General features: G+C 40.8%; 1 protein-coding gene across 1 annotated transcript in view; it reads left to right on the top strand.

Annotated features, from left to right (window-relative positions):
- LOC135786632 (butyrophilin-like protein 1) overlaps positions 1–24618 on the top strand; it is a 58214-nt gene that overhangs the window by 31275 nt on the left and 2321 nt on the right. Inside the window, exons 2-4 of the mRNA XM_065296124.1 lie at positions 13074–13421; positions 19849–20115; positions 24429–24602. Of these exons, the coding sequence (XP_065152196.1) occupies positions 13074–13421; positions 19849–20115; positions 24429–24602 (789 nt within the window). The remainder of the gene's footprint in view (positions 1–13073; positions 13422–19848; positions 20116–24428; positions 24603–24618) is intronic.

Genomic DNA, 24618 nt, shown 5'->3' with positions numbered 1-24618 from the left:
GTTTTGTTTAATTCCATGATGTATTTTACTGAACATGAGTATTTCTTTATATCTTTATATTCTATATATCTTTATTAAGATCAGATTCTGCAGGTAAAATTACAATAATAAGGTGACTTGACTTGACCTACTACAGGACTTGACTTGACTTGCCCAAGAAAAAAAAAACTTGGGACTTACTTGAGACTTGAAGGTTAAGACTTGAGACTTACTTGAGGCTTGCACATGTGTGACTTGGTCCCATCTCTGAAAAATATTAAGAATTGTATATTATATAAAGTGTTTTATTTTATAAAAAGCTATATTTAAAAGCGTTATACAGGGATTCTGTGAATTTAGTTTGACTATCTGGATTTGTGTTAAAGGTTTTGAGTGATGAAAATGAGTGATGGTTTCAAAAAATGTGTTTTAGCAATTCAGAAAAACTATAAAACATATACAAGTTTGATTTTTCTTAGTGATACGGTGGTTGTGGTGACCAGTGTTGGGTAGGTTACTCAAAAAATAAATAATTACTATTTACTAATTACATCTTCAATCATCTAATTATATAACAGTACAAATTTTCTTTCCAAAAATATTTTTTTAGTTTTTTTTCGGTTGCTTACACACATTTCTTGAAGCTATGCCTCATTTTCTCAAAACATTTTCCATAACGTCTCGCCCAATTCTCCAAACATCCTGTTTTCAGGTCGGTCACTGTTTGCATTGGCACAGTGTTAATTTATTCTTATTACACGGCTCTCTGGAATGCTTGATTCTGATTGGTCAGTTGAGACATTTGCAGGTTCGTTCTTTTCAAATAATAACCGCTCCAAAATAATAACGCATAGCCGGACTACTTGCACGAGTAAAATCGCTCCGCGCCAATAAAGACCAATAAAGATTACTGTCTGTTGGCGCCATCTTGTGACAAACACTCGACAACCACGACAAGACACAGAGAGCTTACTGAGACTGAACTTGACAAAATAGAGCATGACAGCTAAGCCAACACACAAAAAAAATACAGAATGGGCATTAAAACTTCTCAAAGACTGGCTAAAAGAGAAAAAATGGAGACAGACAAGTATGAAGCAGAGGATCTTAATAAGGTATTACGATCATTTTATGCATCTGTGCAAAGTTTCGCGGAAGGATAAAAATGTTAATTTAAAACAAATATGCCAATAAAATGTTTCAAATTCATATTCATGTCCAGTTTTTTTTCTTATGTGGCAAGTAGCGGTGTAATAAGCGGGATAATGTAGAGGCAGCCGGTAGTTATTGGGAAATAAGCCCCTTCAGTGTGATACAAGACCCTCCGCTTTCGCGCCTGATCACACTGTCGGAGCTTATTTCCCAATAACTACCGGCTGCCTCTACATTATCCCTTACATGTGCTACACAGCACAACTGTAAAAAAATGATTAAAAAATTGTTCTGCCTCAACGTCCCCTTTGTTCTGGGTCAGGCCAGAGAATATTGTCCACATCATTTTGGTCCTAGCCAAACAGCGAGGGTAAATTCCTCTTGCATGATCCACCCCTGGCATTCATCTACTGATATGTCTATCTGCAAAGCAATTTGATTTCTTTATCACAGTAGTGTATGCACGTTAAAGTTACTGTACAGAGCAGTCTTACTTTAAGTACACCTACTTGTTTCCCTCCCTGAAGGTTCAGAAGATGGCGGCAATGGTAAAGCACTTCAAATTAGGCTTTACTCGTTCCTCAGCCTCCCTCATAATCATACAGTACCATGGACAGGGACATGGTTAACTAGAGTGGCTTGAATTATGTATATTGTCTCCTTGCCCTTCTTCTCCCTTCTCATCCTTCACCATGTCCTCCTCATCATTCTCCTCGACCTATTCCTTTATGTGGATCCATTGTTCCAAAGTTCAGTGATCTGATTGATGTGTGTTAAATTTTGACTCTTAGTGTTTCCACTTTGGTAATTGTTTGCTATTTGAGCCTAAGCTGTGCTGACTTGAGTGAACAGTATTGAATGCTAGTGCTTTCCATATGACCACATGGTGTAAGCACTGAGAAATGTAGGGATTTGTGTATAGAGTTTACAATAGTTCACCAAATCTGACTCATGTCAGACTCATGCAGGGGTGTTCATAGTTAAAAAATGGTGTTGTGGTTTGGAAATGTTACTTCAAAAGCCTGAAATAAATCTTTGGTGTCCCCAGAGAACAGATGTGAAGTTTTAGCTCAAAATACCATAAAGATAATTTATTTTGCAAATGAGCTAATCTCTCAACACTACATTACCCATAATCCCAAACGTTGAGACACACCTCCGCGAGTGCAATTGTGTCATTAACATTATGCAAATTAGCCCACTCTGTTCTTATTTTGTGATGTTTTATGTCTTTATTATAGAAGCCTTATGTTTTGTATTTATTGCCATTTTACTGTAGATTATTGTGTGGAGAATTTATCCTGTTAGTTTGTGTTGAAAAGTGGTGGGGACAAAAGATCAGATGAAAAAACATTACAGCAGGTCGGGAAAAATATTAAATAATGGCGCATCAAAAATGGGCATAGTGTAGGCGGTCAACAAAAAAAAAATACTAAGCATAATACCCTCAACAATGTCGACTGCACATGTAACAGTCCCTGCAACACCAGATCAACTGAACAGTGCAAAGCACCATACTTTAGAAATCAGCAGCACGTTAAGTCAACAATGAAATTCTTTACATATGTAAAAGAAAACACACCATAAGCACACAACGCAACATATGTGACCCTGGAGAACAAAACCAATCGTACTCTGCAAAAAATAATTTTCAAGAAATGGCCTAAGAAAACATGTCTAGTTTTTAGACCAAAAATATCAAATTAAAGTGATTTTGTGCATAAAACAAGCAAAAAAAAAGCTGCCAATGGGGTAAGCAAAACAATCTAGAACATTTTTTTTAAACAATTAATTCACCCCATTGTTTACCCCATTGGCAGATTTTTTGCTTGTTTTATGCACAAAAATCACTTAAATTTGATATTTTTGATCTAAAAACTAGATTTTTGCTCATCAAGAAAAAGCATCATAATTTAAGATTTTTTTTTAGATATTTTTACTGAAAACAAGACAAAAATACTAAGAATTTTTTTTCTTGAAGATCTGACTTTCTTACTTAGTATTTTTGTCTTGTTTTCAGTAGAAATATCTAAAAATTCATAAATCAAGATGTATTTTCTTGCTGAGCAAAATGATACAATTTAAGTTAATTTTTGCTTAAAACAAGCAAAAATATCTGCCAATGGGGTGAGAAAATTTTGCTTAAATTAAGTGTTTAAGAAAAAAATAAATCTTATTTTTAGATTTTTTTCTCACCCCATTGGCAGATATTTTTGCTTGTTTTAATCAAAAATTCACATTTTTGTCTAAAAACGTCTCGGTTACGGATGTAACCCTCGTTCCCTGAAGGAGGGAACGGAGACGTCACGTCGTGACCGACGAATTGGGAACTCGCTTAGAGAGACCAATCTGCTTCGAATACTACTAAAACGCCAATGAACTTGGCATTGAGATATTTGCATAATGCTGGCGCCGCCCCGCCAGGTGCATATATAAGCAGCAGGTGCAAATAAGGAAATTAGCTTCTTTTTCGCTGAGAAAGCCGGAAAGTGTGACCGGCCGTAACAGCAGGTGGCAGCACCTGTGGCGACGGGACGTGACGTCTCCGTTCCCTCCTTCAGGGAACGAGGGTTACATCCGTAACCGAGACGTTCCCTTTCAGTCGGTCACTACGACGTCACGTCGTGACCGACGAATTGGGAATCCCTATCAAAACGCCACTAGGGGCTGACCTCTTCCAGTGACTGCGTAAAAGCCCTCCGGTTCCACTTAAGGAGGAGGAGGTAGGTTTTAAGGCAGAAGGCCGGGCACTAGATGTTCCTTTAACCCCACAGAAGTGCCAGCGACTGGGAAGCGCCCTACCTGAGCGGGATAGGAACGCTGCGGAAGCCACCACCCGTCTTAAGGGTTAATGGTGGGCGAAAGTCAACCGTAGTTGAGGAATAAGGACAGCCGTGGCTGTGTAAGCAAAGCAGTGCTCTGCTAAGGGAAACGTGGGCTGGTAGGATTAACCCCACGGAAAAATACTCACAAAGGAACCCGGTGGGACACAATGTGGAGCCCGAGCCAGACACGTAGGTTCGCGAGGATGCAGCTAGTGAAAGGCTGACAGCCAATGCTCCGCAACAAAGGCTGCCAAGGCAGCGGAGGAAGAACAATTCAAACCATTACGCATTTTTGTTCTGAAGGCCTTCCATACTGACACAGTTATGAAGCATCAGATGGAGGCTGCAAGCCGACCTGTGAGACTGTTCTCCGTGCTCCCCCTGGTGAGGAAAGAACACGAGAGGATACAGGCTCAATACGAACACTGTAAAATCTAATGAACGTATTAGGTGTCGCCCAACCAGCAGCTCTACAGATGTCTGTTAGCGAGGAACCACGAGCTAAAGCCCAAGATGAGGCAACACTCCGTGTGGAGTGCGCTCTCAAATTAAAGGGGCAAGGAATACCCTGAAGATTATAAGCCAGGGCGATAGTATCAACTATCCAATGAGACATCCTCTGCTTAGTGACAGCTTTCCCTTTCTGCTGGCCACCATAACAAACAAAGAGCTGGTCTGAGGTCCTGAGGCTTTGCGTGCGATCCACGTAGAGTCGCAGTGCGCGTACGGGGCACAACAAAGCCACGGTTGGGTCTGCGTCCTCCGGAGGCAGCGCTTGCAAGCTCACCACTTGGTCTCTGAAAGGAGTCGTGGGAACTTTGGGCACGTAGCCTGGTCTGGGCCTCAATGTTACGCTTGAGGCAGCAGGACCAAACTGAAGGCACGAGTCGTCAACAGAGAATGCATGTAAATCCCCTACTCTCTTCACTGAGGCCAATGCTAGCAGGGTCAGAGCTTTCATTGATAAAAGCTTCAGACTCACAGACTGCAAAGGCTCGAACGGGGGGGCCTGAAGGGCTTTCAGCACCATGGACAGGTCCCAGGGAGGAATAGAAGGAGGGCGCGAGGGGTTTAGCCTGCGAGCGCCTCTTAGAAATCTAACAACCAAATCATGCTGGCCAACTGTTCTGCCGTTAATAAGTGAGTGATGAGCAGAAATAGCAGCGATATCAACTTTAATGGTGGAGGGTGACAGCCTACCGTCTAACCTATGTTGAAGATATAAAAGCACGGTGTTAATAGGGCATTCTCTGGGGTCCTCGCGTTGCGAAGAGCACCAGGTGACGAAAAGGTTCCATTTAAACGCGTAAGCCCGTCTCGTGGACGGAGCTCGTGCCGCGTTGATTGTGTTAGATACCGCTTGCGGTAAATCACCTAAACCTTGCGCGCGCTCAACGACCACACATGGAGATCCCACAGGTCGGGGCGCGGGTGCCATAATGTGCCCCCTCCTTGAGAAAGAAGGTCCTTCCTCAGGGGAATCCGCCAGGGAGGGGCTGTCGCGAGGAGCATTAACTCTGGAAACCAATTCTTGCTCGTCCAATATGGGGCGATCAGTAAAAGGCTCTCCTCGTCCTGCCTGACCTTGCACAGTGTCTGTGCGATTAAGCTCACTGGGGGGAATGCGTATTTGCGCATCCCCCGAGGCCAGCTGTGTGCCAATGCGTCCACGCCGAGGCTGCCCTCGGTTAGTGAATAAAATAGGCGACAGTGGGTATCGTCCGGCGACGCAAACAGATCTATCTGCGCACGACCGAACTTCTTCCAAATTAGCTGGACCGTCTGGGGGTGGAGTCGCCATTCGCCGGGGCGCGCAGCTCGAGAAAGCGCGTCCGCTGCTGTATTGAGCGAGCCCGGAATGTGAATGGCACGAAGGGACCTCAGATGCTTCTGACTCCAAAGGAGGAGATGACGAGCGAGATGCGACAGGTGACGGGAGCGCAAACCGCCTTGACGGTTGATATACGCAACGGTCGCAGTGTTGTCGGTGCGTACTAGTACATCCTTCCCTCGCAGCTCCGTAGCGAAGCGTACAAGTCCCAGATATACTGCCCACAACTCTCTGCAATTGATATGCCAGTGCAACTGGGGTGCTGTCCACACCCCTGAAGCTGTAAGCTCGTCGTACGTGGCACCCCAGCCCGTGTCGGACGCATCTGTGTGTACAACAGCATGCCGAGCGATCTGTCTCATGGACACACCGGACCTGAGAAACGCGGGGTCCGACCACGGGGGGAATGTTAGGCGACACGCAGGTGTAATGGTTACACGATGGATGCCGGCGCGCCACGCTCTCCTCGGGACTCGATCGTGAAGCCAACGCTGAAGCGGTCTCATATGGAGCAGCCCGAGCGGTGTCACGGCCGCTGCTGCTGCCATATGCCCCAGGAGCTTTTGAAATTGTTTCAGCGGGACCGCATTCTTCCCTCGGAATGAACCGAGGCAAGTCAGAATTGACTGGACGCGCTCTTCTGTCAAACGCGCCGATAAATCGATCGAGTCCAGTTCCATCCCGAGAAAAGAGATCCTCTGCGTGGGGCAGAGTTTGCTCTTTTCCCAGTTGACCCGAAGACCCAAACGGGCGAGATGCCGAAGCGTTAAATCTCTGTGTTCGCAAAGCGTCCGTCGAGAATGCGCTATTATAAGCCAATCGTCGAGGTAAGCCAATATGCGAACGCCGCTCTCTCTGAGGGGTTTTAACGCCGCCTCCACTACTTTCGTGAACACACGGGGAGAGAGGGATAGCCCGAACGGTAAAACTTTGTACTGGTATGCCCGTCCCTCGAATGCAAACCGGAGAAACGGTCTGTGACGAGGGAGAATGGACACATGAAAGTACGCGTCTTTCAGGTCTATAGCCGCAAACCAATCTTGGGGGCGAATTGAATTGAATATTTGCTTCGGTGTTATCATCCTGAAAGACCTCCTCTGCAGAGATTTGTTCAGAACGCGCAAATCCAAGATCGGTCGTAACCCCCCGCCCTTTTTGGGTACTATAAAATACGGGCTGTAGAAGCCCGATCTCATCTCGGTTGGAGGGACCGGCTCGATCGCGTCCTTCGCCAGCAGGACTTCGACCTCTGCACGCAGTACATGTGCATCGGACGCTTTCACCGTGGTGAAACGAATGCCCGAGAATTTGGGTGTGTGCCGGTTGAATTGTATTTCGTAACCGAGGCGGACAGTGCGTAAAACCCAACGAGACGGGCTGGGAAGCTGAAGCCAAGCCCCCAGGGACCGTACGAGGGGAATTAACGGCACTACCGGGGTACCCGCGGGGGGGCGGCGGAGCGGGACAGGTGGTACTGCCGGTACGTCTGCTGGGACAGCATAAGTATCTACAGTATGTGTGTGTGTGACACTGACCTGAGCCCGCTGAGGGTGACGGTCGTCTGGTCTCCTCAGCGGAGAGCACAGACTCCGAAGAGGGTGCTGGTGGTCCCGTCTCCTCAGCGGAGAGCTGGAACTCCTCAGAACACCCGCTGGCGATAGAGGAGAGGGAGGAAGAGCATGTGAATGCCCGCTCACATCTCTCTCGATCCTCTGAAGACCTGGAGAAGGAATAGGAATGCACTCTTTTTGTGGTTTTGTGGGTGCCGGCTGAGAAGCCGGCGGAACAGAAACAAAACGAAACCAAGGATTCTCCATCCGGCCCTCTACCGGTGGAGGGAGCGGTGCCATCACCATCTCCCGAAGAGTGATCCCATCCGATTCCAGGTCGCCCGTCTCAGGGCCGCTTCGATTTCCGTTTACCACGGGAAGCGGGTGGGGCGGGCGGGGCGGGCTGCCGACGGCTGTTCCCCCTCCGTGGCCTGGAAGATGTTCTAGTGGGGGGGGTGGAGGCAGCCGCCGCAGGGCGCCCTCGGCGAGGAGCAGACGGGCCCGCCGGCGCTGGAGGGCGAGATGCAGGTCGCTTGCGCCGGGGCATGATCTGGGCGATCGCCTCTGTCTGCTTCTGGGCGGCGGAGAACTGCTGGGCAAAAGACTCCACCGACTCACCGAAGAGGCCAGCCTGCGACACTGGAGCGTCCAAGAACTTATTCTTCTCCGCATCCGACATGTCAGCCAGACATAGCCATAAGTGGCGTTCCTGGACCACCATCGTGGACATGGCACGACCAATCGCCTGCGCTGTCACCTTCGTAGCGCGAAGAGCCAGGTCAGTGGCAGCCCGGAGCTCCGAAAGGACAGGCGAGTCGTGTCCTCCCTCGTGCAGATCCCTCAAGGCTTTGGCTTGGTGAACCTGCAGCAACGCCATTGCGTGCAGGGCTGAGGCCGCCTCTCCACATGCCTGGTGGGCAGCGCCCGTTAAACCGGAGGACTGTCTGCAGGCACGAGAGGGGAGGGTTGGGCGGTCCTTCCAAGAGGGAGCGTGTGCCGGACACAGCTGCATCGCGACAGCACGCTCCACGGGAGGGATCCCCGTATAACCCTTAGCGGCTCCGCTGGTGAGGGAGGTGAGGGGGGAGGGCTGAAACGGCCGTAATCTCATGGAAAACGGCGACTTCCAGGTTCTAGTCAGCTCCTCGTGCACCTCGGGGAAGAAAGGCACCGGTGGAGAGGGTTGTGAAACCCGGGCAGCTCCAAAGAACCAATCATCCAGGCGGGACGGTTCGGGCTGAGGGGGGGGAACCCACTCTAACCCTACGGTCTCCGCCGCTCGAGCGAGCACGGCCACCATCTCTGGATCGAACTCCGGCGTCCCAACCCGACCAGAGGGAGGAAGGGCGTCGGGGTCCACGTCAGGGGGAGGAGGCCCACCCTCGGATGCTGCGGCGTCGGTGGACCCGGAGGGCGGCACGATGGATTCTAGAGACATCGTAGAACACGACGCTGAAGTCTCCATCGGCACATCAACCGGCTGTGGATGAGGAGGCTGAGAGCCTGAGGACGAATCCCCCGCTCGGCTCAGCACAGTGATGCGCAGGTCGTCTTTAGAGAGCTTCACAGCCGCACCGTGGCGGCGTTCAGCACTCGCATGACGAGGGTTGCGTTTTTCCCGGAGGAAAGACAACCGTCTGCGCAAATCCACAAGGGACATGTTCTCGCAGTGAGAACACTTACCCCCAGCGAACGCTGCCTCTGCGTGCTCGATGCCCAAACACGAAAGACAACGCTCGTGACCGTCCTTCGGACCCATGTATTTGCCGCACCCAAGATCGCACGGACGAAAAGCCATCCTGAAAAGGACGCTGATGTCCGGATATACGAGAGAGTGGCTGCCTTTAACAAGGCACAAAGCTCTCTCGTATCACTCTTTTAGGGAAATTCACTCAGATGCTCAGTTGATGATGCGCACAGGGAAAGGCAACGCACACACTAAACTCAAAACAAAATAAAGATGTAGAGTCGTGGAATTAAGCGAAGCGTCCGCTGTGGTACTGCTAGTCCAACCAACTTCAGCAATCGAATCCCACCAGAGTAGAGTAGCTTCTCAGTAGCAGATACTGCCGGCTTTCGAAGCGATAAAAAGCTAATTTCCTTATTTGCACCTGCTGCTTATATATGCACCTGGCGGGGCGGCGCCAGCATTATGCAAATATCTCAATGCCAAGTTCATTGGCGTTTTAGTAGTATTCGAAGCAGATTGGTCTCTCTAAGCGAGTTCCCAATTCGTCGGTCACGACGTGACGTCGTAGTGACCGACTGAAAGGGAACTAGACTTATTTTCTTAAGTAATTTTGCTCATCATGAAAAACCATCTTGATTTAAGAATTTTTAGATATTTTTACTGAAAACAAGACAAAAATACTAAGTAAGAAAGTCATTTTTGCAGTGTAAAACTCACAGGTATTGTTTGATTTTTAACCAAAAAATTTTAAAAAGTGGTGGGGACATGTCCCCAGCGTCCCCAATGTAAATGACACCTATGATTAAATCCCTTTGGGGTTTTTTCACCTAACGTCTTTGTGATCCCTATTTTAATCAATGAGGTGTATTGTCTGTTGGACAGGCCGGTCCTAATTATAGTAACGTTTTTAGCAGATTGAACACAAATGGTTAAGGGGATTGTGCTGTAACCATATTTTACCATAGATAAAACTACAAGAACTGTCTTTATAGGCAAACCACTGTTTACTTTGGGTTTATATAAGCGGTTAATCTCAAAACAAAGTGAGTCCATTGTTTGCGGTGGGAGCACAGCAGTCGGTTCTGGCTGCTCTGCATTTTTTTGTTGTTGTTGCTGAGAACAGAAAAATGTTCAAATACCACAGTGACCTACTGTTACATCCGGAATAACAAATAAACCGAACAAAACAGAAACAAACAAAAAAATAATAATAATTCTGTTCTGTGAAGATAACTGTACCGGATGACATCCCTGGACCACCACAATACTAATATTGTGTTTATTAAAAATGTGTGTATCAAATACAAATGACATATTACTTAGATTTCATATAATAACATTCAAAGCATCTCTGGTGTTTCAGCCACTTAAAAACTTTGGTGGATGCTGATTTAGTGCTGTTTGATTTCTGATTTCTCTTCTATTTATTCACTTGCATTGGTTTCGACTGCTTTCTGGCCTTTTCTGACATTCAGTTCAAATGTAATTATTTATAATGCGTCACTTATTCAATAAATAAAAACTACAGAGTAAACATTACGTGACAATAATGAATAAAGAAATGCTTGAATGCAAAGATGAGTTGTATTCTGATATTTGACTTACGCAAAACGAAAGTGTTGCCTGGACAACAATGTCCCCGTCACCGTGTGTGCATATTGTGTTGTTCTGTTCTCAACAGTGTGTACTTTACCAAGAATGGTGCTGTTTCCAAGACCGTGTTTGATTTATCTAGGACATGGCCTTTGTTACTAAACAAACCTCGCAAAACAATACGTGTTTGCATCCCCAGACAAAAAACATTGACACTAAGATACAGTACATCACCACTTGGTATTTTTAAATTAAGGCAGCTGGGAAACCACCGCTATGTCTGATATATTGTCTGGGATGGGTAATGTCTGTTATTGCGTCAACCTTTGATAAGAGTATTTGCACTTATTTGGAAGAAGCCTAAAATAGTGAGGACACCACCCTAGATCGCTTTGGCTCGGTAGGCGTAGGCAGTCAGTGTTTTTCTAGTCTAAATCCCACGCTCTTTAATCGCTTGAGAGCTTTATGGGACCACCCCTCTGGCTTAAAACTCTGAATGTTGGTGCTTGAGAATTATTTAGAGATCCATTGTTATGCTGTTATTGGGATTATCTGGAAAAGTGTTTCAGTTTTGACTGAGGGTCACATCAGATTTTTGAATTCAAGTAAGGGGTATTTAAAGGGGCCATGGCATGAAAATCTGAATTTTTCCATGTTTAAGTGGTATAATTGGGTTCCCAGTGAACTTAAAATGTAAAAAGATCAACCCAGTAATTTAGTTTTGGTAAACCATTCTCTACAAGCACGTGAAAAAATTTGAAATTGAAATTTGGCTCCCCTTATGATGTCATAAGGAGCTCTTATTATAATAATACCACCCCTTAATCTGCACTATCCAACCACGGCACAGTCATTTAGTGCAGAGAGAAAGAGAGAGCGAGAGAGAGAAAATAATTCACAGCACAATTGAGTTTCAATTGGTATTTTAAGCCAAAACTTCACATATGTGCTCTGGGGACATCAAAGATTTATTGTGACATGTCGCCCCTTTACCACACTGTAAAAAAAACTTTGCTGCCTTTTGTTATATCAACTCAAATTTACAAGTCATGTCAACAGAAATTAGTTGTCACAACTTATAAAATATAGTTGAGAAAAGTCAACTTAAATTTATAAGTTATATTAACAACTCACCTGTAGTTATAACAACTCTGTAGTTAAGATAAATAATAGTAAGTTGAAATGACTTGTAAATCTGAGTTGATTCAACAAAAAATTTTAAGGCAGCAAAGTATATTTTACAGTGCCCATTTTTGGGCGATTTTCCGGAGAGGGACTAGACTAGTCCCAGAGTAAAATAAATTTAAGAGCTGTCCAAACTGAAAACAACTTGCATTGACATATTTTAAAATATATCAGCCTCAAAATGCACACAAGTAATGTTTTAGTAAGTTATGTTTGTTAAACTAGTTATATTTCCTAATTAGATTAAGGCATATTCCTGTCTTAAACTAACCTCTGTGCGGGAAACCACTCCTTAAAGTCTTTTGCTTTTTTGGCAAAAACAACCACTTCTAAAAAAACACTTCTTTGAACAAGACATAAAACAGCAGCAAAATCACTAAAGATGCAACTAGAAACAATGCAAATGAGTCAGGATTCAAAAGGTAAAAATGAAGAAGCTGAAGCACACATTAGGGGGCGCTGTGATGCATGTGGCTGCCACATTCAGGTTGTATTCAGGTCCAATTACTCACAAAGAACCCAAGTTTGAATGTGATCCACTGTTGTTTTACATTTGTCTTCTGTGCACTCAAAAAGCAACATGCCGTTTAACAGATTCTGCGAATAAAGCTGTATTTCTGAATAGACTGTGGCCAGGATTTAGCAGATTTGAAGCGAAAGTATTTCATGAATTTATAATAAGTGCCGAAAGAATTCGGTTGACATCAGTGGCGGCCAGTGACTTCTTTTTTTGAGGGCGCACAATGCAAAGTTCGTCACAACATGTATGTAGCCCATCATGTGTGTGGTTTGTAATTTTAAAATATGTGTTCTGCGTGTCAGGTGATCCTATGTGCATCACGTGTCTTGTCAAAATAAGTGCCTGCTGCAGACGCATCTAAAGGGTTTATGATAAAAAGACACTTGCCAGATACTCGCATAAACTCATACGTAATCAAAGTTTACTGTTAAGGGAGTGTCTGGCGTGTATTTTGTAAACGTGAGTGTCTATTTTATCATAAACGGTTTTGACGTGTGTGCAGCAGGCACTTATTTTGACAAAACACGGTATACACATGGTTCACATGACACTCCGAACACATATTTTGAATTTGCGCCCCACGGAAGAGCAGTCATGTGCCGCCACTGGTTTATATCATTATCTTATTTATGACGGAGTTGGCATTTATCAGCTTTTGCATCTATAAGCTCTTCAAATATATATTAATTATATATTATAAAAATTATATATTCTTCCTCTTTGTAAGCATGACCTTTCTCATTTCCAGACTCATTTAAGGTCAAAGTGCCATCTGAACCTGTTTTGGTGGTCCGTGGAGCGACCGCCCTTCTTCCCTGTGAATTTATGCCAGATAAGGACCTCTCCCAACTGGTCATCACCTGGCAACGCGAGGAAGATCCAAGAGTGGTTCACAGCTATTACTACCAGAGGGACCAGCTAAAAACACAAGACACAAATTATTTTAACCGCACAAAATTAAATCATCAGCTTATTACGAAAGGAAATGCCTCCCTGGCATTAACAGATTTTAGACTGAAAGATGAAGGTAAATACCTGTGTATAGTAACCAACAGCCTGGGATCAGAAAGAGGAGTGGTTCAGCTGGTCTATGGAGGTATGTAACACACTTGTCACATGGTGAATTGTGCAATTTTTTTAATGTTTGCCATTAAACCTTCAACCCAGAACGTTTGCTTCTCTATCGCCATCTCTGTCAGAAAGTCAAACTAAGATTACAGCTCAAATTATATATCATTATAAGCTTTCTTTTTGGAATACGGAGACCGTTTTGAATAGGCATGGTCCGGTATGAGATTCTGGAGGTATGATAACCTTCAAATGTCTGCGTAAAAATAAAGCATTTAACTTATAATATAAAAACAAATGTTTATATATATTAGATGTAAACATCAAATGAATTACATGACTTCATAATTTAATTAATTTTGTGTAAACACAGCTCATTCCTTGAAAACGGTATCGCTGAAAATGTTAGTGGTTTTGAAACCTTGACTCTTTAAAACCTCGGTATATGAAACCGGTAACCGGCCCATGCCTAGTTTTGAACTTATTTCAATGCTTTTTCCTCAATGACAGATTTTTGTTTATTTTTAATCAAACTGATTTAAAAGATTCCAGCTTTAAAATACTTTGTCCTTTATTTTAATAATTTAATAGCACATTTGTATGTTTAACTATAAAACTTTTTTCATTTTTTTTTATAAGTAATACTTTATATTATTAGTGTTATCATTACCTTTTATTGGACCTAAAACGTCCATTCTGCACGAGTTCTCAGATTTCTGATATATTGTAGGCTAGTATTGGTCATGATATCCAGAAAATATATAATTATATAAAAATATAAATATAGAAAAATATATAATTTAGTTGTAAGTGTTTTGTTTAGATTTTTGTATAATATATTAGCATTTTATGATTATGATGAATAATTGTGTTCCATCAACTCACGAAACGCCGGCAATTTTTATGAACCCTAGTTTGGGAAACCCTGTCCTATACCCAGGGGCGCTGTAAAAGGGGGGTAAACAATGACGATTCTCGGGGCCCACGAGTAAGAGGGGGCCCAGAGGAGCCCCCAAAATTGTGGTGCTTAAAAAATATTTAATAGTAAAACACTGCAAAAAATGACTTTCTTACTTAGTATTTTTGTCTTGTTTTCAGTAGAGATATCTAAAAATTCTTAAATTAAGATGCTTTTTCTTGATGAGCAAAATGACCTAAGTAAATAAGTCTAGTTTTAAGACGAATTAATATACAATTTAATTAAAATTGTCTTTAAAACAATCTAAATTATCTGCCAATGGAGTGAGAAAAAAATTGTGAAATCAGTCTTTTTTCTTAAACACTTAATTCAAGTAAAATTTTCTCACCCCATTGGTAGTCAAAATACCATAAAAGCGCATGGTTTTATGTAAATTAATATGAAAAAAGTCTCAGCTGTGTTGGGGCCCTGTCAAGATTCTTTTCATGGGGCCCAAAATCCTTAGCAGCGCCCCTGCCTATACCCAATAATGCAAAAATGTATGGCCGAGACAGTGTGAGAAAAAATTCAGATAAAGAAATATTTATTCAAAAGTCAAGAAACAAATCAAATCCATGAAGTCAAAAATATAGCAATCACATAAATCCAAGGAAAAAGTCTTCACCCAAAGTACATTCAAGCCCAATAATGAAAAATACAAATTCACAAAAACAATATCTTCCTAAAACAAAAAAATAATCCAAAAGGGGATAAACAGGAATACAAAAGGTGACCAGACCAGATGTCCCAGTTTTCGGGGGACTGTCACATTATTGGGTGTTCTGTTAGCCACAAACCCACAACAATAAAAAGACAAAAACATTTAAAATCTTTTCCCCTGTTTTTTAATTCATAAATAATAACAAATAAGATTTCAATGATACTTTGACCACTGAACTGCGAAATGTCCCAGCTTTTCATTTAAAAAATCTGGTCACTTTACATAACACAAAAACAAGGACATCACCATTACCTCTTGAGAAAAGACAAACCCACATACTCCACATGTTTTCTCACTGATATCTAGGAGAAACATTTGGCTTTCAGCTGTGTTGTCAATAAACAAGAGCTGAATGTTTTCAGGATCCTGCCAGTCTGTCACATAGACTTTAAAAAAGATGGACGACGCCTGTTCGCTTTCTTCCATTGATGAAAAGTGAAGCTGCCAGTGTCCCGATATGGCGCTGACATCTTGGATCTTGAGTCTGCGCAGTAGCGATTTCGGGACCAGTCATGCACAGTAGTGAGCAGGAAGTGAAGCCGCGAAATCAAAACCCCGCCCTCGCTCTCGCAGAATGCGCATATCACACGATATCACAGCTGTCAATCATGACGTGACATCACTGTTTTTATATCATTAAATAGCTAACTAAACACAAATCTATTTTAAAAACAAACATTTGAATTTACATCAGCGTGATAAAAACTACAATAAATGACAGAAACCAGCTTCGGAAAAAAGATAATTGAAGTGTAATTAAATTTTTTAGTTGGTCTCAAGTCCCATTGAATAACATGGGGAGGCGGAGTTTATGACCTATACTGGGACCAGTCACTGGGGGGCGATCGAGACGTTTTGGCTTCACTTTTCAGGGCTCCTGCGGCACGCTTGGTCTGTCATAGTTATTCATAGTTATTCATGATCATGTGGCAGGATCGTGGCGGTACCCATGTTTTCTGTGATAGCACATGGCCTTTAGTTTGGGTAGTGTGCTGCCGTGTCTTGTCTCTGCCCCCGCCCCCTTGTCTCCTTGTTAATTATTCATTATTGGTTAACTCCCAACACCTGACCTTCCCTCGTTATCTTGTTTAGTTTTCTTATTTAAGGCCCCAGTGTGTCTTGTCTTGTCCTGTATTGTTTGTATGTTTGGTTTGTTTGGCAGGACATAATAGTCATAGTCATAGTCATAGTCAGTCCTGTATAGGTTTGTCATAGTGTGTTATCTAGTCATAGTCTTGTGAGTTACTGTTATCTGTTTTAGTCATGTCTGTTTCCCTCACGTGGGCCCATGTTTTCTTGTTTTAAAATAAACCCTGTTGAGTTCTTACCTGCACTTAGATCCCATTTTCTGGAAATCATAACAGAATGTGTATGTGGTGCAAATGCACCCATAATCTGTATCCACACATCCATCAAGCAGTAAAACCTTAAACTGCCAGTGAACAATAAATACAATAATTGTTCAAAAATAACTAATATTATGCTAATAAAAATATGCTGATTTAGCTGGTTTATTATTACAAAAATGCGAATACAGTATCACTGAAAAAAATTATTCATTCAATTTACTCAATTTGTTTAAGATAAGTGGTTGCAATCAATTTATTTAAGCTACATTTAAACAAAAGTTGTTTATTTTATTTTGCTTTACTAATCTTATTTGTTTAAATGTAGCTTAAATAAATTGATTGCAACCACTTACCTTAAAAAATTGAGTAAATTGAATGAATCATTTTTTTCAGTGTAGAATAAACAGTCTTGTTGAAAATAATAGCAGTACAATGTGACTAACCAGAATAATCAAGGTTTTTAGTATATTTTTTTATTGCTACGTGGCAAACAAGTTACCAGTAGGTTCAGTAGATTCTCAGAAAACAAATGAGACCCAGCATTCATGATATGCACGCTCTTAAGGCTGTGCAATTGTGCAAATAGTTGAATTAGTTGAAAGGGGTGTGTTCAAAAAAATAGCAGTGTGGCATTCAATCACTGAGGTCCTCAATTTTGTGAAGAAACAGGTGTGATTCAGGTGGCCACTATTTAAGGATGAAGCCAACACTTGTTGAACATGCATTTGAAAGCTGAGGAAAATGGGTTGTTCAAGACATTGTTCAGAAGAACAGCGTACTTTGATTAAAAAGTTGATTGGAGAGGGGAAAACCTATAAAGAGGTGCAAAAAATTATAGGCTGTTCAGCTTAAATGATATCCAATGCCTTAAAATGGAGAGCAAAACCAGAGAGACGTGGAAGAAAACGGAAGACAACCATCAAAATGGATAGAAGAATAACCAGAATGGCAAAGGCTCAGCCAATGATCACCTTCAGGATGATCAAAGACAGTCTGGAGTTACCTGTAAGTACTGTGACAGTTAGAAGACGTCTGTGTGAAGCTAATCTATTTTCAAGAATCCCCCGCAAAGTCCCTCTGTTAAAAAAAAGACATGTGCAGAAGAGGTTACAATTTGCCAAAGAACACATCAACTGGCCTAAAGAGAAATGGAGGAACATTTTGTGGACTGATGAGAGTAAAATTGTTCTTTTTGGGTCCAAGGGCCACAGGCAGTTTGTGAGACGACCCCCAAACTCTGAATTCAAGCCACAGTACACAGTGAAGCATGGAGGTGCAAGCATCATGATATGGGCATGTTTCTCCTACTATGGTGTTGGGCCTATATATCGCATACCAGGGATCATGGATCAGTTTGCATATGTTAAAATACTTGAAGAGGTCATGTTGCCCTATTCTGAAGAGGACATGCCCTTGAAATGGTTGTTTCAACAAGACAATGACCCAAAACACACTAGTAAACGGGCAAAGTCTTGGTTCCAAACCAACAAAATTAATGTTATGGAGTGGCCATCCCAATCTCCAGACCTTAATCCAATTGAGAACTTGTGGGGTGATATCAAAAATGCTGTTTCTGAAGCAAAACCAAGAAATGTGAATGAATTGTGGAATGTTGTTAATGAATCATGGAGTGGAATAACAGCTGAGAGGTGCCACATGTTGGTTGACTCCATGCCACACAGATGTCAAGCAGTTTTAAAAAACTGTGGTCATACAACTAAATATTAGTTTAGTGATTCACAGGATTGCTAAATCCCAGAAAAAAAAATGTTTGTACAAAATAGTTTTGAGTTTGCACAGTCATTTTTTTGAACACACCCCTTTCAACTAATTGCCCAATTGCACAGCCTTAAGAGCGTTCATATCATGAATGCTGGGTCTTGTTTGTTTTCTGAGAATCTACTGAACCTACTGGTAACTTGTTTGCCACGTAGCAATAAAAAATATACTAAAAACCTTGATTATTCTGGTTAGTCACATTGTACTGCTATTATTTTGAACAAGACTGTATATACGACATACTACTAATTAGTTAATGTTTATATTAGTACTGAATGTCTTTGCGTTTACTTTTATGTTTTAAATTATAAAGCAAATAATTCCAAAATAAGCCAATAAGTTTATAAGCTTATGTCTGTATAGTTTTCAAAAATGAAAACAATACTGAATACATGTAATAGTTTAACCCTCATAAGGCCCTATTTTCCTGTATACTTTATAGTCCCTTGGGGGTAAAAATGACCCCAGAGATTAAAAGAGTGATTACAAAAAATATATAAATTTTTAATGATACAAATAATATAATTTTTTTCATTTACTTCCCATCTATACATTAATGCTGTGTATTTGGAGATATGAAGCACTTTTAAACCTGTTTACCACTAAATTCCTCAACTACACCATTAGTTTGCCTGAAATATATAACATTTTTATGAAGAATTCATATAAATTATGATCTAAATTTGATTTAAATTGTTTTGAGATATTGATCTAGATGTTATGTGTTGAATTCAGCCATGTGGTGTTTAGAAAAAAAAACAGTTTTATGATTACAGTTTAGGAAATAAATCACTTTGACAAGCAGGCCCATAGAGACCCATTCATTTCACTAAATGTGGCAAACTGCTCAACATCAGTACTTTATTGATACATTTTGTGAATTTATGTTTATATAAATATAAGAAAGGACATAAAAAATAAATATTATTTTAAATAGTAGAATTTTTTGTAGTTTTTGATGCATTTTGAAATGTTTGTTTTTACAAAATGCCACAGAAATTTGATGCATTGATTTTTTTTGACAAATAAAAAGAAATAAATGATTTTTTTTGCATTTCCCATTCATTTCAATTGGGGTCATATTTACACCCAAAGGGACTGATTAAGTAAATTTTTTACGCCTCTTTTGAACGACCGAATCAAGCCCAGTTTTTTTTATATGAATCTTGGCAGATAATCTGGAAAAGTCACAAAATCTTATTCCACTAAGATGAAGGGAACCATATTTTTAAACTAAAGAAAAGTGGCTTGGGGTATAATTAACCCCAAGGGTCTTATTAGGGTTAATTTGTTTATTGTGGGTTGTTCAAATTTTGTTGTTGAATGACAAAGATATTGCTGTCGGATAAGCTTAAAGTGTCGCCATAAAAACTCAAACTCAAGTCAATTCATGACTTACTTCTGCTCATTCTGAGGTAATAAAAACAATACGGTTCGTTATGTAAGGTCTTACAACACTGATTATATTGCATTTCTGTCTAGAGATCCTGGTACAAGTTACACAACACACCATTAAAATGTCTTATTAAAGTTATTTCTGGCCAAATCCAACAATGCTGACTTTGTGACAAGTGACAGGAAACTGTTGTTGGCCCGTCTTTATACACATAACAGGAAACAATTAATATTCTTCATGTCATCTCCTCAGCTCTTTATTCAGAACCAAGATTAAGCATTCATCTCAACTCCCATAATGCAACCATCCAGTATGAGACTGAGGGATATCCGAAGCCGGAGGTGGAGTGGCGAGGGTCAGGTGGTCAGATTCTCACTGATGTTAAGTCTGCATCGGGTGAAGGCCTTTACCACTTAAGAAGCAGTTATATAATCAAAAACTCTGCATTTAATATCACATTTACTCTAAAAAACCCTCCTGTCCATCAGGAACTACAGAGACATGTGGTCCTCAGTTATGGTAAGCATCACCACGACACATCACTTTCCTCTTATTTGAGACATATTTTTTAGTAGTTATCTGAAAGCAACATCCTGTTTTCAAAAGTTTTCCCACTGAGCAACAAAAACACTAAAAATATAGAGCTAGAGTTTGATCCCTGGGAACCCACATATTTTGGATAAAAAAGCGTCTGCCAAATGCATATTAAGTATTTTATGATGAAAGATATTTATGTGTTATAACATGTTGGCCTGTTGGTTTCAGACATCTACTTTACTGTTTTATTGTGTATTAGAGAAAGTAACGGGTGCATGTAAATACCTACATGCGAGTGTCGTGATATTTTGTGTTGGCAACACTGTATTTCTCTAAGTACCATTTCCGTTTGGAGTTTACATGAACACTAAAAAGTCTCTGAACCTAAACATAGTGACAGGAAATACCTACATAGGAAGGCGCCACAGGTTTTTGGCAACCCCAGTATTGTGATACATAAGATTCTTGTCGATACACAACCCTAGAAAGCAAGCATTTGTGTTGTTTGTGTACTTTGATCTTAACATCTCTAATCTTAATATTTATTATTCTCAGATTAGGTAAAACAAGTTTTGTCTTGAACCCAAATGTAAAGGCAAATAATACTCAATGATTATTGTAGTAGTAATAAGTATAATTTATAGTGTAGTCAGCTCTGCCGGCAATCTCAGTGTCCAAAAATCCTTCAGTCATTTTGGAGCTCAATAACCTTTTTCGTTCTTGAACTTCAGTAAACTTAAGATGATGTTTGTCCAAGTTAAAGGCAGAGTGCACAATGTTTGAAAGCCAGTGTTGATATTTGAAATCACATAAACAAACCCGTCCCTACCCCAATAGAAACTGGACCTCCTTTTGATAGACCTGCCCCACAGATACGCAACCCAGGCAAAGATGTCGGCTAGAAGACACGCCTCTTACTGCTGATTGGCTACAAGTGTGTTTTGGTAGTCGGCCCGGCTCCCTTTTCCAAAGCGTTTTTCAGAAATTGTGCACTCCGCCTTTAATTCTTGAACATTTTTTAACATTTCCGTCTATTTGTTCTGTACTCTGTAGCTTAGCCATCATTTCTCGCATTTCTTGATTATTTTTCCATGAGGATATGTTCTACATCTCCTTTTCCTGACAATAAAAGCAATCATGTTGGATGCCTTCCCATAATGTGAAAGGTGCTATTTAAAGGAAAACACCACCGTTATTCAATATTTTACTATGTCCTTACCTCAACTTAGACTAATTAATACACACTTATCTTTTTTCAATGCCTGCAGTTTAGTGATGGTCGTTTTCGAAGCACTGCTTCATGAGGCTTCGAAACATTTACGAATCTTTTGTTTCGAATCAGTGGTTCGGAGCTTGTTTCAAACTGGCCCAAGTCATGTGATTTTAGCAAACGAGGCTTCATTACGACATAACTGTTTCGAAACGTTTCGAAAATCCGATGGTTCACCACTAGGGGGAGTTGATTACATGACCAATGTCTTATATGTTTAGGTAAACTCGGGTCAGTTTTATTATGCTAGTTCATAAAACATTTATCCTTCTAACTAATAACACTGCCATTTTGTCTACTTTTTGTTTATAGACAGATTTAATGACAAAAATGTGCAGAATTAAAAGGGAAGTTAGTTTTAATGATTTGTTTGCCCTAAATAAAACTTAAAACACATAATACACTTTTAACTATGTCTTAATTAAGTTAAATAATTTTTTTAACATATTTTAATAAAAATCTTGCTATTATTTTGTAAAAAAAAGTGTAAAATGTTTGGACATATCTGCTTTTACACTATTTTGACCAGCAGAGGTCACCAATGTGTGTGGTGTTTCAAACTGCTTCAAAAAACTGAATCAATTTTCGAAGCAATTGGTTCAATTGATTCTAAGCTTCGAAAAGCTTCGTTTCTCCCATCACTAGTGCAATTAATATTTGTACAGCGCAGCGTGAATGTATTAGCATTTAACCTAGCCTCATTCATTCTTTAGGATCCAAACAGGGATGAATTTAGAAGCCACCAAACACTTCCATGTTTTCCCTATTTAAAGACTGTTAGTTACACGATTAAGTATGGTGGCACAAAATAAAACATGGTGATTTTTTAAACTGATAAAAACGAGAACTATATTTTATGGCGGAAGTGCACTTCAACGTCGGCGCTTAATAACATTATCACTCCTGAGAAGTCACCCTCTCGCTTGAACTTATGAATTCAGGAGTGATGATGTTACTGCGCGCAGAGGTCGAAGTGCTGCAAACTAAGTACTCTTCCGCCATTCAATATAGTTCTCATTTTTTTATCCACTTTAAAAAATCGCCTGCGCCACCATACTTACTCGTGTAACTACTCATGTAACAGTCTTTAAATGGGAAAACGTGGAAGTGTTTGGTGGCTTTTTAAACTGTTAAGATCCTAAGGAATGACTGGGGCTAGGCTAAATGCTAACACAGCGCGCTGTACAAAGATTAACTGTATGCATTGAAAAAAGATAGGTGTGTATTAATTTGTCTAAGTTGAGGTAAGAACACTGTAAAATATTGAAAAACGGTTATGTTTTCCTTAAGTAACCGTGTCCCATTCTTAACCTACTTAAAATGACTTTGCAGTCTGCTTCCTCATTTCCTTTAATCACGACAGTCCTTCAATAACACAAGCTCGCAATCTTTGCATCATACGTCATTACGCCAATTCTACATCATTGCACATACGCATATGCTCCATACTCCAGTCCAGTAGGTGGCAGAAATGCACCTTTAAGTGGATGCGCAGAGCTTCCCAGTTTCAGTTTTCAATTCGATCAAGTGTTTACATGTCCTTTTGAGCGGATTACAAAAGGATTCGATTTTTATCAGTTCTAATTATTCCGATTAAGGTGTTTACATTGAGCATTTTCATTTGGATTGAACATTTAAATGATTGTCCATGTAAATGCAGCTTATCAGAACAATGTAACTGGGTTTATGATTTTAAACCTCATAGTTAGCTGAATGTCTGATGTCATAGTTGGCTGAACGTCTGATGAATACAGCACACTTCTCTGAAAACACTTTAGCAGATTTCGTGGAGATGTGACTTTCACTTTTATCTCTCAGTTTGAGTCTGCTGTGTGTACTGCTGTATCTATTGACATTGTGTTACTAAGACACAAAATCAGCTTGTACGAATTAAAAGATTTTTGGAATAAAAATGCTTATGCCTCACCCTTAACCCCACCCCAAAACCAATGTCACAGGCAAAACAAATCATACAAACATATGAATTTGGTCGTATGAATTCCTAAAAAATAGCCACCTTGAAAATCCATATGAATTGCCATGAGATTGTGTTGTAAGTAACATTTCACCATTTGGTTAGAATGGAGAATGGCATGAATTATTCATATAAACCTAACAACAACACAGTTGAAACATGATTTAATGACATAACCTTGGACAGACAGTGCAGTAATATTTTTTTAGTTGAGTGTGTTTCCAAGTGACAACAATACTTCAGAGGGCTATAAATGTACATCGTTTTCCTTTTCCATGGGAAATTTCCCCTCTGAATCATGCTTTATTTTGTACACAAACCAAGAATTACAAAGCATAAAAACATGTTTATTGAAAGAAACTTTATACATAATTCCTAATGAACCAAAGTTCCAAATGAAGAAGTTGAATCTGAGACCGATGGGTTGGGCTTAAACGAGTTCAAACAAGAATTCAAACTTTTTACAGATTCGATGCTTGAAGCTATAAAGAATGAGGTTGATGTTAAGTAAGGACATGAATTTAATATTTTAGGCATTGCACACCTCGGGTTTCTTTTGCATAGTTCTGTATGCAGCCGTGCCAAAAATCTCTCAACTTATAAACACGGCTTCAGTACATGATGCAAGCATCAACATGTTCACCGTCCAAACACATTTGACTGTTCATTGGTGCACCCAGAAGCCAAAAAGTCTTCATTTACCTTAAACAACAAATACCTTCTTATGCAGGAGTGGGGAACCGTGGGTCCTGGAGGGCTGCTGTCCTGCAGAGTTTTGTTACAACCCTGATCAAACACACACATAAATTTCATTTCCAAGTAATCCTGATGACTTGAATTAGATTTATAATGTGTGTTTAATTTGGGTTGGAACTAAACTCTGCAGGACAGTGGCCCACCAGGACCAGGGTTCCCCACCCCTGCTTTTATGTAACAGACAGTTTATTGTTCAGTCAACTCTTGATGCAGTACGTTTTGTCCTGTCCTGTGTCCTGTTTCTTCCATCAGAGGTGAAAGTGTATTTTGTTTTTCTGTATTTTTATGTTGCAGATGGGAACACAGACAGGAAAACAGACAGGAACACAGATGAAAGTGTTAATAAATCCGTCGTGTTTCTTGCCATATTATGTGTTTTCCTCATGTGCACTACAAGCGTGTTGTTATGGTTGTACTGTCATAAGAAGGAAAACCCTAAGCGGAAGCAGAACGGACATATAGCATTAGGTGAATATTATAAATC

Source organism: Paramisgurnus dabryanus, chromosome 20, assembly GCF_030506205.2.
Source record: "Paramisgurnus dabryanus chromosome 20, PD_genome_1.1, whole genome shotgun sequence".
Taxonomy (NCBI): domain Eukaryota; kingdom Metazoa; phylum Chordata; class Actinopteri; order Cypriniformes; family Cobitidae; genus Paramisgurnus; species Paramisgurnus dabryanus.
The sequence above is the reverse complement of the archived record's forward strand: the minus strand, read 5'-3'. Positions and strand labels throughout refer to the sequence as shown.